The sequence below is a fragment of the Lissotriton vulgaris genome, chromosome 9 (assembly GCF_964263255.1).
Source record: "Lissotriton vulgaris chromosome 9, aLisVul1.2, whole genome shotgun sequence".
Lineage (NCBI taxonomy): Eukaryota > Metazoa > Chordata > Amphibia > Caudata > Salamandridae > Lissotriton > Lissotriton vulgaris.
This window is the reverse complement of record NC_141697.1, coordinates 150,998,868-151,014,927: the sequence shown is the minus strand read 5'-3', so window position 1 is coordinate 151,014,927 and position 16,060 is coordinate 150,998,868. Positions and strand designations below refer to the sequence as shown.

The following is a 16,060-nucleotide window of genomic DNA, read 5'->3' as shown; positions in this document are numbered from 1 at the left end:
AAAAAAGCGAATGAATACCGAATCGGTCGGCATCGGTAATGAGAATCGGTACGTTCCGAATCGGCTCGGTCCGAATTGGAAAGTACCGAATCGGCTAACAACGAATCGGAAATTACCGATTCGGCTACCACCGAATCGGATAGTCCCGAATCGGCGAATACCGATTCGGTAAAAGCCGATTCGGTAAAATCCGATTCGGCAATCATAGATTCGTAGCCATGAAAACACACCCATGGCGAAAAAGCCCATAGGAATGCATTGAAGGAACCGATTCGGCTTTTACCGAATCGGATAATACCGAATCGGATTTTACCGAATCGGATATTACCGAATCGGTAAAAGCCGATTCGGCAAAAGCCGATTCAGCCAATGAGGTGGCTCCCCCTCCCCCACCCAAACAGGGAGTGGCAACACTGGCAGGTGCAGCTAATTAAGAAGTTTCTGGAGAGCCAGCCTGAGCTCAACACTCACAGTTAGCAGCAGTGGGAGTAGGAGGTTGCCAACTGAACTGGAGAACATGGCAGAGCAGTCAGAAAGCCAGAAGTCCTCCCAGAAGAGGAAGCCGAAGTTCACCACCACCGAACTTCAGGTGCTGGTCGAGGAGGTGGTGAGGGTGCACCGCCAGCTGTTTGGCAAGCTGTCCCTCAACGTGCCAGACAGCACCAAGAGGAGAATCTGGGCCGACATCGCCCAGAAGGTGAATGCTGCGGGTGTCACCCCCAGGTCTGTAGAAGAACTGAAAAAGAGATTCTATGACATCCGCAGCCTCACTAAGAGGAAGATGGCTGAGATACAGAGGCAGGCTGGACTCACTGGAGGAGGCACGAACCCGGCGCCACCCCTCACCGAGCTGGAGGACCTGGTCTCCAGCACCATTGAGAGGGAGAGTGTCAGTGGAATCGGGACCCTGGACAGCTCTGCGAGAGCTAAAGCTACAGGTAAGAAGCATGCGCATCATGACACACCCTACCAGACACCTCCCCATTAGACACAATGCATAGGCAAACCCCAGCACAGTACTGTCACCAACATACAAGAGACAAGCATCATGGTACATGTAGTCAGCAGAAGTTAGCTAAATATGGCAGTGCAGAATCACAAGACAGGAAACAGTGTGACACAGTGTAAGGAGATGCAAGGACATGTGGAATGCTATAATTGTACTGACTGTAATACATCGGCACTCAGTTTACAAATGCTTCTTTGTACCTAGGGACCCCATCAGGCGGAACAACAGTCACATCAGAGGGAGCAGCACCGTCCGACACTGCAGTCGCAGGGCCGAGCACCAGCCAGGCTGGCCAGGAGGAGGAGGAGGAAGGAGACACCCCAGGGCTAGGTATGGAGGGAGTCCTGGTCATTGACTTCGATGCACTGCACTCCCCAGTAATGGCCAGCACACCCCCCTTGCAGTTCTCCCCAGAGAACTCCCCTACAAGGGACACCATTCCGCCTACACCAGCTCCTGCCACAACCGTGGCCTTGCCACCTGTTCAACCTGTCCTGGGAGCAGGGGCTCAGGGACCGGCCAGCTTCACACCCCCACCAGTGGCACCCCAGCCCACTCAGCAGGCCGGAAGCAGCAGTGCCCGGCGCCGTACCATCACCACCACTGCTGCACCAGCACGGGAGGGCAGTGTATTCCTGGGCCTGGAGGGACAGATGGTGAAAATTCAGAGGCAACAGGCAAGATCCACTATGGCCTGCCAACGCCAGCTCCTGCAGCACAACATGCAGATGGGAGAGTTGGTCAAGGGATTCCAGGCCGTCGTGGAATCGAACAAGGAGGTGGCAGCAGGGTTAGGCAGGCTAACCACTGCCATCACCCACTCATCTACCAGACAGGAGGAGCATGAGCTGGTGCGCAGGCGGGATGCCCGGGTGCTGAACCGCGCCATGGGCCGCCTTGCAGCGGCGACGGCACAACTGTGCCATCGCAGCGCCAACCAGGAATCTGTCCTTAGTCAGCATATGGCTGAGCTCACTAGGGGGATGGCCAGGATCACCACTGCTATGGAGGCCATGATAATTTCAAACACCGCCTCCAATCCGGCCCTGGACCTGGGTGATGCTGGGGACAGCAGCAGCCGCAGCAGCCCGGCCAGCGCTGCGTCTGAGCCACGGAGGAGCACCAGGCGCTCCGCTGATGCTGCTGGGCATTCAGAGGGGGCTGAGGGACACCCCAGTGGGTCTGGCAAGCGGGCAAAGAAATAGCCTGGCAAGGGCGGGTGAGGCAACCAGAACCTTGGACTTTATTTTATTTACCATACTCCATTTTTTGTTGCACATCAGTGCTGTAACTGTGGTGCAACACTATTAAAATTTGTTTTTTCCAAGCAACATTTAGCTGTCTTTGCATCTGTACTCAGTCAGAAATAGTTCTCAGTGATCTCCTCACGTCTGTATCTGCCATCACTTGGCGTACACACCCCAGCTGGCTGTGTCAGTGGCACAGCTTCGTCGTCGTCATGGTCCTCGTAGTCAGACAACTCCACCTCAGTGCCCTTCTTCACCGCAAGGTTGTGTAACATTGCACATACAGCTATGATCTTGCAGCAGGTGATGGGGGTATACTGCCTTGCACCTCCACTCTTGTGCAGGCATCTGAATCTACTTTTCCAGATGCCAAAGGTCCGTTCGACAACATTCCTTGTGCGTATGTGGGCCCGGTTATACCTCCTTTGGCTGGGTGTGGAGGGGTTGAGGTAGGGGGTGAGTATGAATGAGCGGAGGGCATATGCACTGTCGCCTGGAAGAGAAAGGGGTCACATTAGACACATGCATACATGTATTCCACCTACCTACTATGTGTTATGGGGGTCTGATGATGTGTCTCACCTAGGAGGTATCCTTCTCCAAATTCGCCAGCCATCAGCCGTGCATATATGCCGCTCTGTTGGAAAATATAGGAGTCATGGGTACTCCCTGGAAATTTTGCTACCAGGTCTGTGATGGTGCACTTTGCATTGCAGATCACCTGCACGTTGATGGTGTGTGTAGACTTGCGATTGCGGTATATGTATTCGGTGTCCGCTGGTGGGCAAATCGGAATGTGCGTGCCATCTATGCAACCGATGATTTGGGGAAATTGTGCCATCTGGTAGAAGTCAGCTTTGGTTTGTAGCAGTTCTGCGTGGGTTGCAGGGAAAGAGATGTATTGGTCCATCCTGTGTATCATGGCGTCAAGGAATGTGTGGAAGAACCTTGACAGGCTGCTCTGGCTCACCCCTCCTGCTGCTGCTACACCACTTTGATAGCTGCCAGACGCTAGCAGGTGTAGGCTGCATAGCACCTGGATGTGCGCAGGGATGGCGTGTGCCCTTGGGGTGTGGTGGTCCAAGAATGGCTTGAGATCCCTGATGAGCTCAAGTATGGTGTCAGAGTCCAGCCTGTATCTCTGTAGTATCTCTGCCTCTGTGAGTATGAACAGGGTTATCCTCTGTCTGTAGACCTGTTCATTTCTTAGCCATTCCCTCTGTCCTTCCTGCTGTAGCCGTAGCCGCCTCGCAATGACATAGAAAGCTGCCATCCTGCAAGTTGCAATGCATTTTGGGACTGTTTATATGGGTTGGAGTTGGTTACCACCTGATTGCAATCCATGGTAAATACCGAGTGAATTCTACCGATTTTGAGCCGATTTCGGTGTTTCTGTGCCTCCCTACATCTCCCCAACTGTCGGAATCGGGGAATTTCCCGATCGGCGATTCATACGAATCGGCATGTTTTCCGATTCGGCTCATGCCCGAATCGGTCTTTCTACCGATTCGGTACATGGACCGATTCGGTGATTTTCCGATTCGGTGTCACTAACGAATCGGTACATGGACCGAATCGGTGATTTTCCGATTCGGTGTCACTAACGATTCGGTCAATGGACCGAATCGGTGATTTTCCGATTCGGTGTCACTAACGATTCGGTACATGGACCGAATCGGTCTTTGCATCCGAATCGGTGTTTTTCCGAATCGTTACATATCCGATTTTCGGTATGTACGTATCGGATTATTTCCCATTCGCTACTCATTCCGAATCGGTTTTCACTCCGATTCTTTATGTTTTTCGTTCCCTACATCTCGATGGCTGTTTACCGATCGGTAAGGGCCAAAAATCGGTATTTTCGGCCGTTACCGATCGGTAACGCCCTACCTACATCGGGCCCTAAATCTTCTTCTTCAGGGCAACAGATCTTTGCCATCGTTTTGGAATGGAAACTAAACCATCATCAAAATTGACAGTTTAAGTTCAGACAATAGTTAGGTTCTAAATTTGTTTAAAAACCTTTATTCTCGTTAAGAGACTAATACATTATTTTTCGTCTTTTTATTCAATTAGTAAGTCAGATAAATCAGTTTACAGAAATTATCAAAGAAAAATATGGCTCGAGTCATCAATATTACAAATTGATAAGCGTGTTCCAAGAAGGAATTAGTCCCAATTCTAACTAATGGAAGCAAAAGCAGGAACTTATAAAGAGTTCAGGAAGGGAGTGAGAAGAAAAATAAGCATCAAGTTTAAAATCAAAATGTACTAGTTGAACTCCCCATAAAAAAAGTTTGTGAAGCTCAGGCTAATCTGAATCTCCAAAAAGCATCTGCATTCAGTTGCAGTAGCAATCGGTACAAAATAAGAGTAAACAGAAAGATATGGGCAAACAGATGCAGCAGTAGTTGCACCCGTCCGGATAGGAAAGTAAAGGCAGCAACACCTCTAAAGTGGCAGGCAACAGTAGTAGCCGTCAGCAGTAGTCCATAGCCGAATAACAAATCATAAATCATAAAAAGGAGTGCTCTGGGTGAATGCCTCTGCGAATGTGTGAACTAACTAGAAACAAGCACTAATATAAAAGGGATGTATGACGTTAGCACGCATACTATTACCACGCATACCTTTACAACGCGGTATTTACAACGAATACCGTTACAACGCATAGCGCTTTGAGATGCTGGATAGTGGTAAGTATAATTTTATATTCCAACTCCAGTCCCCGTGGACACTAGGGAAGGTGTTGGATATAAAATTAAGCTTATTCCCTATCCTAGAGCGTCCCCCAGCGCAATGCGTTGTAATGGTATGCGTGGTAATGCCTGCGTTGTAATGGTAGTGCGTTGTAACAAATGCGTGCTAAACGTTGTAAACCATATAAAAGACAAGAAAACATTTGGACAACAAAGTTACGGATCAGGTCACTCCAGTCCAATGAGAAGACATATTTCGATGGTGAGCAGCTTCATTCTTCCTTTCCCATGTAAAACGCACAGAGCCCATGGTCTACCATCATGTATGCAACAGACATCACTACATTTTTGTATAGCTGGAAACACTAACCTTGGCTCCCAGGTAAGTTTATTGAAGTGTATATTCTATCATTTATTCAATCTTTCACTGAGTAACAATGAACTACACTAAAGACAGAAACATTTGGTGGCAAATTTCTAGTTAAGTAATGGCTTTCATATTTTCATATAAGTAAGCCTCTTTGTTAAAATGTGTGATTCTCTATTTAGTATTATGTGAGCATGAGATAGATAGGAAGTTCAAGCTTGGTACATCTAGAATATGCAGCTTTAGATAGGAATACATTTTATAAACTCTGAGCATTCTGCAGCTGTGACAACATCTAAGCCACATTAAGGTCACGCTATCAAACACATTTGTGCAAGGTTCAGCAATTTCTAAAGCCTCTGAAAACCTAACAGCAGTCTACCAGTGAATATGGATGCCTGGTGCATTTTGCACATTTTGACTACATGGCATTTTAAAGTGTATTTTTTCATGTAAATCGAAATGAGAAAAGTCTTCTGTTCTGTAATATTTGTAAATGTTTATGTAAATATGAATAAAATATTGTCTAGCTGCAGAATGGGTCAGGACTTTTCTTGGGTTAGGATTTTTCTTTCGATTTAGGGGCAGGTGTTAGCTTTTGGAGATTTTCGCGCTTATCGCAAATATCTCCAAAAGTTGGTAATAGGAGATAGCGATGTTAGCGACTGTTTCCAGTCGCTAACATCTTGGCACGCCCACTTTGCATGTCATTAGTGATAAATATCACTGACATGCAAAGCGGGGCCCAAGATGGTCGCTATCTCCTATTAGCTGTCGCTAACTGGTGTTAGCGACAGCTAGGTAATAGGGAGATAATTTTATCTCCGCTTTCTTGGCTTTTAAAGCCAAAAAAGCGGAGATAAACCCCCTTGATAATATGCCCCTTAATTCCTTAGTTTTGTTTAAAGGGACCGGTTAACTTATACTTTGACAAGATCAATTCACAGTGATTACACTGCATTACAGAGTAGGTTCAATAGAAACATAAGGGTAAACGTAAACAATGCTCCAGAAAACACTGTCAGATTGTTTTTCACATGGAAACGATTAGACTTAACCTCGGGCACAACAGTTTGCTCCATTCTGTCTTAGCAAAGTTTGGATATGGTGCCTGAAGAGAGACACTGCATGTGTGCAAATATCACATTCCTTCAAAATATGAATACACATAGCCAGATTCACAAATCCATGTGAATGTGTAGGTTACACTTACACCTTCAAATGACTTAATTTCCAACTACAAGCAATTCACAAAGGTGAAGTTACTCTCTTAAATCGATTTACACAGCATAAGGGTGTGATTAATCAATGAATCAATCAGTTGATTTCTAGAGTGCTGCTTTTCACCCGTGAGGGTATCCGGGCGCTGGAGGGGTCCAGTGGTTCAGTCGAAGAGCCAGGTCTTCAACGATTTAATGTAATATTATGGCTATAAATCTACAATGGGAGGGGGGTGGGCATTCTAGGAAGGGGATGCTCTGGAAAGCTCAAGAACAACCACAAATGTGTGAGTTTATGGGTACTCACAAACTTGTCGACGACCAATGCTCAACTATTGAAAATGTGCTCCCATCAAGCGCAGGAGTAAATATCTTTGCACAGTGAAAATGAGAAGAGAAGACCCACAAGTTTGTGGGTGCGTAAGTGAAGAAATTTCTCCACAGGTAGAAATCTTTTCCCTGTTGTCAAAATATATATATAGGGCAACCTTGTGGACAGAATATATATATATATATATATATATGGTCCAGTGGAAGGCTAGGAGTAGCCGAAACGCGTAGGCCGTCCAATTTTCTGCACGGTATCTTTGCAAATGGTGTGTGAATAAAAAATCATTTTTAAAAGACTTACCTGTTGCTGTGTCGTGACTCCGCTGTGAGGGATGTAGAGGGATGTAGAGGCGAGAGATTCTTAAGGAATATATATATATATATATTCACTGAAAAAACCATAGGTTTCACACCAGTTATAGTTTGCTGGAAATTTTACTGACATAAAACCATTGAAATTCCACGTTATAGTTAGTTGGACTCACTATAACTTGCGCGTGTAATGCACTGCTGATGACATCACATATTACATCACTCATGACATGGTCAGTGACATCACTCATGACATCACTGATGACACCATCCAGTGAATGTGTGCCTTTCTGAAAAATAAATATGTTTTATATATGTATATGTAAAGGTCAATGGAAGAATAAATGTTTAAATAAGTGTCTTAATGGATGTTTTTAAAAAAAAATGTATTGGTTAACTGGCTTATTAAGTGTATTTTAGTGACTACATATATAAGCTAATATTGTTTAAATATTTAAATGTTTGTATCAGTGTTTCACTTTGTGTATAAGTGGCTGCATGGATTGGTGAGTAGCTACATGTGTGTGTATATGGGTTATTAGATGTTTTTTTGTATCAGTATGAGTTTCTGTATGGTTTGGTGGGGGGATTACTTAGCACATAGATGCATCAATGACTGACTCACTGTTTGTATGTGTTTGGAAGACGGCATATGTGCAGGACTGTATGGATGGATGAGTGTGTATATGTGTATGTTAGTGAGTGAATGACTGTCTCAGTAGTGTCTTTATCAGTAACTACATATGTTTTAATCTAGTATATGTGAGTATTGATGTATATAAGTGAGTATATGTGAGAGTGAGAGATTGTAAGAGTTCCTGTTTAAATAAGTATGTGTTTCGATAAGTGATTGTTTAAGAGAGTAAGTATGTGTAAGTTTCCTTAGAAGTAAGGTGGTAGTGTGTGTATAGCTGTATATGCAAAGAAATGGATGTTCAATAGTTTATTTGCATGTGTGAGTATGTGTGTGAGCAACTTTTGGAAGACTGTCGATGTGTTACAGGATGAATAGGTGTATCACTACATATGATGAGTGAGTATATGTATGAGTGACTACATAGAACTGTTGGTGAATTAGTGGATGTGTATATAAATGGTGGAATTACTGAATTGGTTGTTGTAACTGATATGGGTATCTCCTTTTTTTTGAAAATTTTTGTTTCTATTTTTGAATATGTGTTTCAAGGGTTACAGTGAAAGGAGGTCTGTCACTCTGTCACAAGGATGGTGTCATCAGTGATGTCATGAGTGATGTCACTGACCATGTCATGAGTGATGTAATATGTGACGTCATCAGTAGTGCATTACACGCACAAGTTATAGTGAGTCCAACTAACTATAACGTGGAATTTCAATGGTTTTATGTCAGTAAAATTTCCAGCTAACTATAACTGGTGTGAAACCTATGGTTTTTTCAGTGAATTTAATAGGTTTTTTAAATGCTAATTCCTAACTATAACTGGTGTGAAACCTATGGTTTTTTCAGTGAATTTCATAGGTTTTTTAAATGCTAATTTCTTTCTATATCGAGGTTCTAACCTACGATTTCTTTTTATAAATTTGCGGTTTTGAGTAAGTATTAATTATTATTTGTTTTTTTTAAATAATTTTTTCCTGGGGCGCTCTGGGTGCGCGCTCCGGTAAGCTCTCCGGAAAGCGCACCCAGAGCGCTACTTTCGTTCGTGAAAAAAAATATGAATGAAAAGTAAATAATAACGCAAGACATTTAGTACCATACATATAAAAGCAGTTTTTTTTAATAAGGAAATGATAATGAGTTTGCATTTCCGTGAAACTATCAAAACGTCACTTCGGCGCGCCGCGTAAGCGCCCCCGGAAGCGCCTACGTTCACGCCGCGTATGCGCCCCGGAAGCGCCTACGTTCGTGCCGCGTATGCGCCTACGTTCGCGCGGCGTGTGCGCACCCTGAAGCGCTCCGGTGCGCGCAGCGTCAGCGCGTCAAGTCATGTGACCTTAAAATAACACTTTTCATTGGTTGCTAACAGTTTTTTTTTACAAAGAATGAAATCCCCACCCATTTCCTTCACTTCTTCTTTCACTTTTGTGACTGAAAGACCTGCCTTTTTGCTCTTGCATCTTTCTGGGTTAATCATGGCTGCCAGACCATCCAGCAGTGAAGATGTGCCTGAATTTATCGATGAAGAGTCTCCTCAGTCAAAGGTGAAGGAGCATTTCATTTGGAAATTTTTTTCAATACCACCTGGCCAGAAAAAGGTGAATGCTCCAAAAGTGGAGTGCAGGATCTGCAAAAAAGTCCTGTCACGGGGTGACCCCAAAAAGAAATATTCTTTTGGGAACTTCACAATGATACGGCATGTGGAGAGGAGGCACCCCCAGAATTTTGCCCGGGAAAGTGTCATTGCTCTGGCACAAGAGGTTCCCAGTGATGGGGCCTCTACATCCACCGGAGGAGCAACTACTGCTGTGAGGGGGCGATCGCAGGAGCTGGTTCCAAATATTCAACCTGCTTTCAACAAAGGTGTCCTGAAATGCAGATACTGCGATCAACTCCTTACCTATGGGGAGCAAAGTGTCCTGCTCATGGTTCGAGCATTGGAGAACCATCACTGCCGTTCCCAGCCCTAAATTTTTTTGTTTTTTTTGCTCCTGTTGAGCAGTTTCCATTCCCTGTTTTTGTTTATGTTCTTAAAAAAGAAAAAAGAAAAAAAAAAGTTCTTTTCAGAACTACCTCCAATTCTCATCATCAAAGCGCTATATTCTTAAAAACAAAGAAAAAGAGTAAGTGAAGTGGAGTGCATTGATAATGGAAAGGAAAATAAGTACGAATGAACAGAAAAGTATGAGAGGAGAAAGGAAGTGAAGTAGGGGGACAGTAAAAAGGTGAGTGTTGGGAATGAAAGAAAGGAGAAGGAGAGTGAATATGGGGAATGTGGATATTCAAAGAAAATGTTGAAAAGGAACAGGGGTGTGGAAGGGTAAGAAAAGATGCATTGCTGGAGTTGAAGACTGAATGCCTCATTTATGAGGCCATGCGTCACTTTTACGCCACCAGAGCGTCACTTTTTGTCACGCACCAGTGCTGTAAAAAATGCACCTTATTCAGTCATATTTACAAAGTGACACATCTAGGTAGATGCGTCACTTTGTAAGCCCCTGCGCCACATTATACCTACGTCAAGTGTAAAGTATGCAAAAGGGACGTATTGACGCATGAAAGGGTCGTAGAGGTGACGCAGTGAAATCTATGAGATATCACTGCGTCACTTTTATGACGCTGTTGCGTCTAAATATTACGCCTGTTTCACAGCAGGCGTGCAAGCCCTTTCACATGAGGCCTGGCCCCATGTGAAAGGATGCATTGCTGGAGTTGCTTCATTTTTGAGACACACTCCAGCAATGCATCACTTTTGCGCTTACAGATACGTCTGAAATACTGACGTATCTGTAAGTACTTGCGACATAATGCGTCATATATTTAATATGACGCATGAGTAGAAGACTGAAGGCCTCATTTATGAGGCCATGCGTCACTTTTACGCCACCGGAGCATCACTTTTTGTGACGCACCAGTGCTGTAAAAAATGCACCTTATTAAGTCATATTTACAAAGTGACGCATCTAGGTAGATGCGTCACTTTGTACGCCCCTGCGCCACATTATTCCTACGTCAGGTGTAATGTATGCAAAAGGGACGTATTGACGCAAGAAAGGGTCTTAGAGGTGACGCAGTGAAATCTATGAGATATCACTGCGTCACTTTTATGAGGCTGTTGCGTCCAAATATTACGCCTGTTTCACAGCAGGCGTGCAAACCCTTTCACATGGGGCCTGGCCCCATGTGAAAGGATGCATTGCTGGAGTTGCTTCATTTTTGAGACACACTCCAGCAATGCATCACTTTTGCGAATACAGATACGTCTGAAATACTGACGTATCTGTAAGTACTTGCGACATAATGCGTTATATATTTAATATGACGCATGAGTAGAAGACTGAAGGCCTCATTTATGAGGCCATGTGTCACTTTTACGCCACCGGAGCGTCACTTTTTGTGACGCACCAGTGCTGTATAAAATGCACCTTATTCAGTCATATTTACAAAGTGACGCATCTAGGTAGATGCGTCACTTTGTAAGCCCCTGCGCCACATTATTCCTACGTCAGGTGTAATGTATGCAAAAGGGATGTATTGACGCAAGAAAGGGTCTTAGAGGTGACGCAGTGAAATCTATGAGATATCACTGCGTCACTTTTATGACGCTGTTGCGTCCAAATATTACGTCTGTTTCACAGCAGGCGTGCAAGCCCTTTCACATGGGGCCTGGCCCCATGTGAAAGGATGCATTGCTGGAGTTGCTTCATTTTTGAGACAAACTCCAGCAATGCATCACTTTTGCGCTTACAGATACGTCTGAAATACTGACGTATCTGTAAGTACTTGCGACATAATGCGTCATATATTTAATATGACGCATGAGTAGAAGACTGAAGGCCTCATTTATGAGGCCATGCGTCACTTTTACGCCACCGGAGCGTCACTTTTTGTGACGCACCAGTGCTGTAAAAAATGCACCTTATTCAGTCATATTTACAAAGTGACGCATCTAGGTAGATGCGTCACTTTGTAAGCCCCTGCGCCACATTATTCCTACGTCAGGTGTAATGTATGCAAAAGGGACGTATTGACGCAAGAAAGGGTCTTAGAGGTGACGCAGTGAATAAACTGGGTTTTCCCCATGCTTCGCTTCCCGGTCCGCGTACCGGGCGCTCCCCCCGCTCAAATCGAAAAAAATGTTTTTTTTTTTGGGCCCCGTGGGACCCTATTATAGCCCCCACATCAAACCTAGGGGGACAGGGGGGGTCTACCCTGCCCCCTTATAGTCATTTCCCCCTTTTTTTTTGGCCACCTCTTGTGTATCGATCCTACAGAGATACAAATGGCGGCCGCTCCGGACTGTTTCGAATGTTTACAGACACCCGTGAGCCAATCAGCTTTCCACGCGCAAGTCGCGTGTCGCGCGCACCGGGGCGCGCCTATAGATATATATATTTTTTTTAACCTAAATTACTCAAAATCCACTGGAGCACATATCTTGAGACATAGCAAAGGCACATCGGGCTATCAGTCCCTACAATTTTGCCAAGTTTGGTGGAAAACCATTCAGCCGTTCGGGCTAAAAGTGAGTTTTGGGACCCCCCTTTTATCTTGGCCCCCGCTTGACGAATCCCCCCGAAACTTTTAAGGAAGGACCGGAGCTCCCCGAGGCAAATTTGAGGAAATTTTCAGGCAGATTCGTCAACCGGTGCCAAAGTTATTCCAAATAGAATTTTGAGATTTTGCATTGAAAAAAATCCTAACTATAACTACCTACTGGCGACTGCCAGTAGGTAATATATATATATATATATATATATATATATATATATATATATATATATATATATATATATATATATATATATATATATATATATATATATATATATATATATATATATATATATATTTTTAATAAAAGTGTGATTGCACTCCAGAAAAGTCATGTTTGCTGGCCCAGTTGCACACCATACACATTGCACTTGTGCAACTGGCTTCACGAAAAAGAATTTCAGATTTTTTTTTCAGAAGTGTGCCTGGAAACATGCCATTAGACGCAACTGTGGCCGTAATTAATGAAGGACGCATCGTCTTGTCTTGTTTCAGTGTTCTGAACTCCCCTTGCTATGTAATTCCTTCTATCTGCCACTTGTCTGGTTTTGTATTATACAACAAATGTTATATGTACCAGTATATATTTCTGAGCGCAATGTCCCAAACTTGCTTTTATCTATATATTGAATAAAATTTGTATATTTTTCTAAATATTTATTATATGGGCTTTTCTCCTTTTTCTCTATTTTTACTTTTTTATGTATGTATAGTTGTTTTCTTCCAAAAATGTGTGTATTGCTATTGACTGTGTGTAAAATTGAAATGTTTACCATATGTTGAACGGCTGTTTGGACGAAATATTGATTGCCCCTGGTTCAGGTGGACAGGGCTGCCCCTGTTGTTGTTAATGTCACGGGCACGGCATTCCAGTGAGAACCATGGAAAAGTTTATGAATGTTAGAAATGTTCAAAGATGCGAGGGTGTGAGCTTAGCAAAGCAGATTTACAAATATTTTTGCAAATGGGGCACGCAAATTTTAATTTCCAATACAAAAAGGTCATTTTTCACACTCTCTTTTTCTGTTGCTTAAAAGGGATCCATCCATTTACCTGTATATGTCGCGAGCCATTCCAAAGTCGCCGATTTTGGCAACTCGCCCCAGGCCGCTGCAGGTCAGGAGGCAGTTTCTGGCTGCTATATCCCTGTGCGACAGAAGAAAAAGAAAAGGTGTGTGTTGGAAGAAATCAATACATTCTCCATCTCTTCTGATCTGATCTATATGATCGAAAGTGAGGAACTGGGATAGGAGGGGTCCAAAGAGGATTCATTTAACAATTCAATATTTCTTTTTCTAAATTGCCCCACAGTCAGTTATTGGTATTTACTTATGTCGAAGATATGTTGTGCGCCGAGATACCCCGGTTGGGGTGATTCGTACACATTATCAAATCAGTTAATTCATTCCCTCTAAGAGGATACTGATAACTGCTGCTACATTCAGAAACAATCCTAGAGTTTATGCAGAAGAAGGCCTACACCTGGCTTATAGCTCTGAGAGGCCACCTATTGGCTCTCGAGTGTAGGTGTGAGCTCTTGTATGCACTGTGAAAGATCTGACATGCCATCTCCACTGTGCTCTCGTACTCAGCAGTGGGGCTTTTCCTCACCCTGCAGTGAACTTTGGAAGCTGAGCTCCGCACTTCTCCCTTTCATTTCCTGTGTAAAAATGCATCACTGCTCCATTACTGATGCTGCAGAGGAGGGGAAGAGAAGAGTGTGGAGAGAGAAAAGCTAAAAGAGGAGGCCCAAAACAATGGAAAGAGAAAGGGGGAGAGAGTTGAAATTACAGTAAAAGAGATATGAAATGAAATGAAATGAAATGAAAAAGGTTCTTAATAGAGCGCACTGTGACCAAGCGGCTTCCTGGCGATATGGGTGTGTATTGTGTAACCTTTGACAGAGCAGAAGGGAGTGAAGCATGATTTTAGTGAGCGAATGAAAGGGGTGGCATAGAGATACCTCACCTGAGGTGCCAGAATACTGTAATGTAACACCTCACCAAGTTGGTGAGGTGGTTAAAGTGAATACACCCGTGTATGTGTGGGTTGTGGACGGGTCGTGAATGATGTAGGATCCTGATAAATAAACCAGGGGCGGAAGTCACGTAGTAGACCTTGATACCAAAAGACCCTCTGTGTGGCATCAGCCTTATTTCTAGGCCCACATACATTCTCCCAGCAAACACACCATTAGTGGGGGCCGACGCCTCAAATACTTTAAAAACAAGCCCTCGCAACCCCTGCCCAAGATGAGTCCATCTGTATCACAGTGTCTCGGAGGGTCTTCCTCGTTAGATCTCAAGATGCAGGGGTGGTGGTGGGGAAAGATGAATGTTTTAGTAGCTCATGGACAGTCTCATGTTGTGTTAGCAGCCAAGGAGTAGCTTTTTCGCACCCTTTAATGTACTACCCATGCCTGGAACCCCTTACTGCTTCTTCTTAGGACAGTCTGGCAATCATTTCAAAGCGTCGGAGGTTCATTTAATACACAAATATCAATTATGCTATCAGGGACGTAGCTTGGTCAGTAAGATTGGGGTGGGGGGCTTCAAATTTCCCAACAATCACACTAGCATATCATGGTAAGATACATTATCTGAGAAGCAGAGCATAAGGGGGGCTTGGGGCAGTGGAAAGGCACAGCAGTGCAGATTGTGTTAGCGGTACTTAAAATAAAATATATTGCAAAATAACCAACATTTTGTAAGAACTTCAAAAGAGAGAAGAGAGTGTGTGTGTGCATGTAACAATCCTATGTGAAATCCAACACACACATCATCACACCTGACTAAAAGCACCAGAACCCAACTATTAACTACAGAATACATTTATTAGGGTGGGTGTAAAATCCCAAATACCCCTCCCCCGAAATTAAACCCCTGTGTGCTATTATGGCGATTAAAAACCAGGAAAACCTCAAGTGAAATACAACAACGAGTTTAATAATACTCTGTTTGTTCTAGCAAGTTTGTCATTTAAATGGCAGGTGTTACTACTACCAATCGCAAGGATACTCATTTGAGAACCCTGGAAGGATGAAATGCTGAGTAGCCCATGTTAGAATTTGAGCCTTGATATGTCAGTGAATGGCAGGTCTCAGCACTGTCTGACAATACCCGCTCTGCCGGTTTTCCTCCTTAGGGTCTTTCCTCTATGAAAGACTCACTGTCTTTACTATGTGTAGCACTGGAGAGAACCAGTACGTCGCTGTACTACTTCATATGTTCTTTTATGAAGATCATACCTGTTACAAGTGCATTAAAAGAAATTGATTGGGGCTCTGAAAAGTTCAAGAACTCCGACAAATGTGTGAGTTTGTGGGTATACACAAACTTGTTCACGGCCAATGCTCAGCTACTGTTACTCCTACCGAGTGCAGGAGCAAATCCCTTTACACAGTGGTAATGAGAAGAGAACACTCACAAATTTGCGGAGTCGTAGGTGAAGGCATTTCTCCTCAGATAGAATTTTTTTTAAAACTGTGTGATTGCACTCAAGGCAAGTAATTGTTTGTGTTCTCAGTTGCACAGCACACACAACTGCACTCATGCAAGTGGCTTCACAGAAAAATACATTTCAATTTTTTTTTTCCAGAGGTGTGCCTGGAAACATACCACTGTCAAGCATTCCAGTCAGTGCTTAATTTGAGCCAGTGCTTTCTAGTGCTCGGCACTTTGACTTA

The 16,060-nt window shown here is 43.8% G+C and overlaps 1 protein-coding gene across 1 annotated transcript in view; it reads right to left on the bottom strand.

Annotated features, from left to right (window-relative positions):
- The window catches only part of LTK (leukocyte receptor tyrosine kinase), a 655,467-nt gene that overhangs the window by 15,076 nt on the left and 624,331 nt on the right, over window positions 1–16,060 (bottom strand). The window contains exon 24 of the mRNA XM_086937237.1: window positions 13,429–13,521. Within this exon, the coding sequence (XP_086793363.1) occupies window positions 13,429–13,521 (93 nt within the window). The remainder of the gene's footprint in view (window positions 1–13,428; window positions 13,522–16,060) is intronic.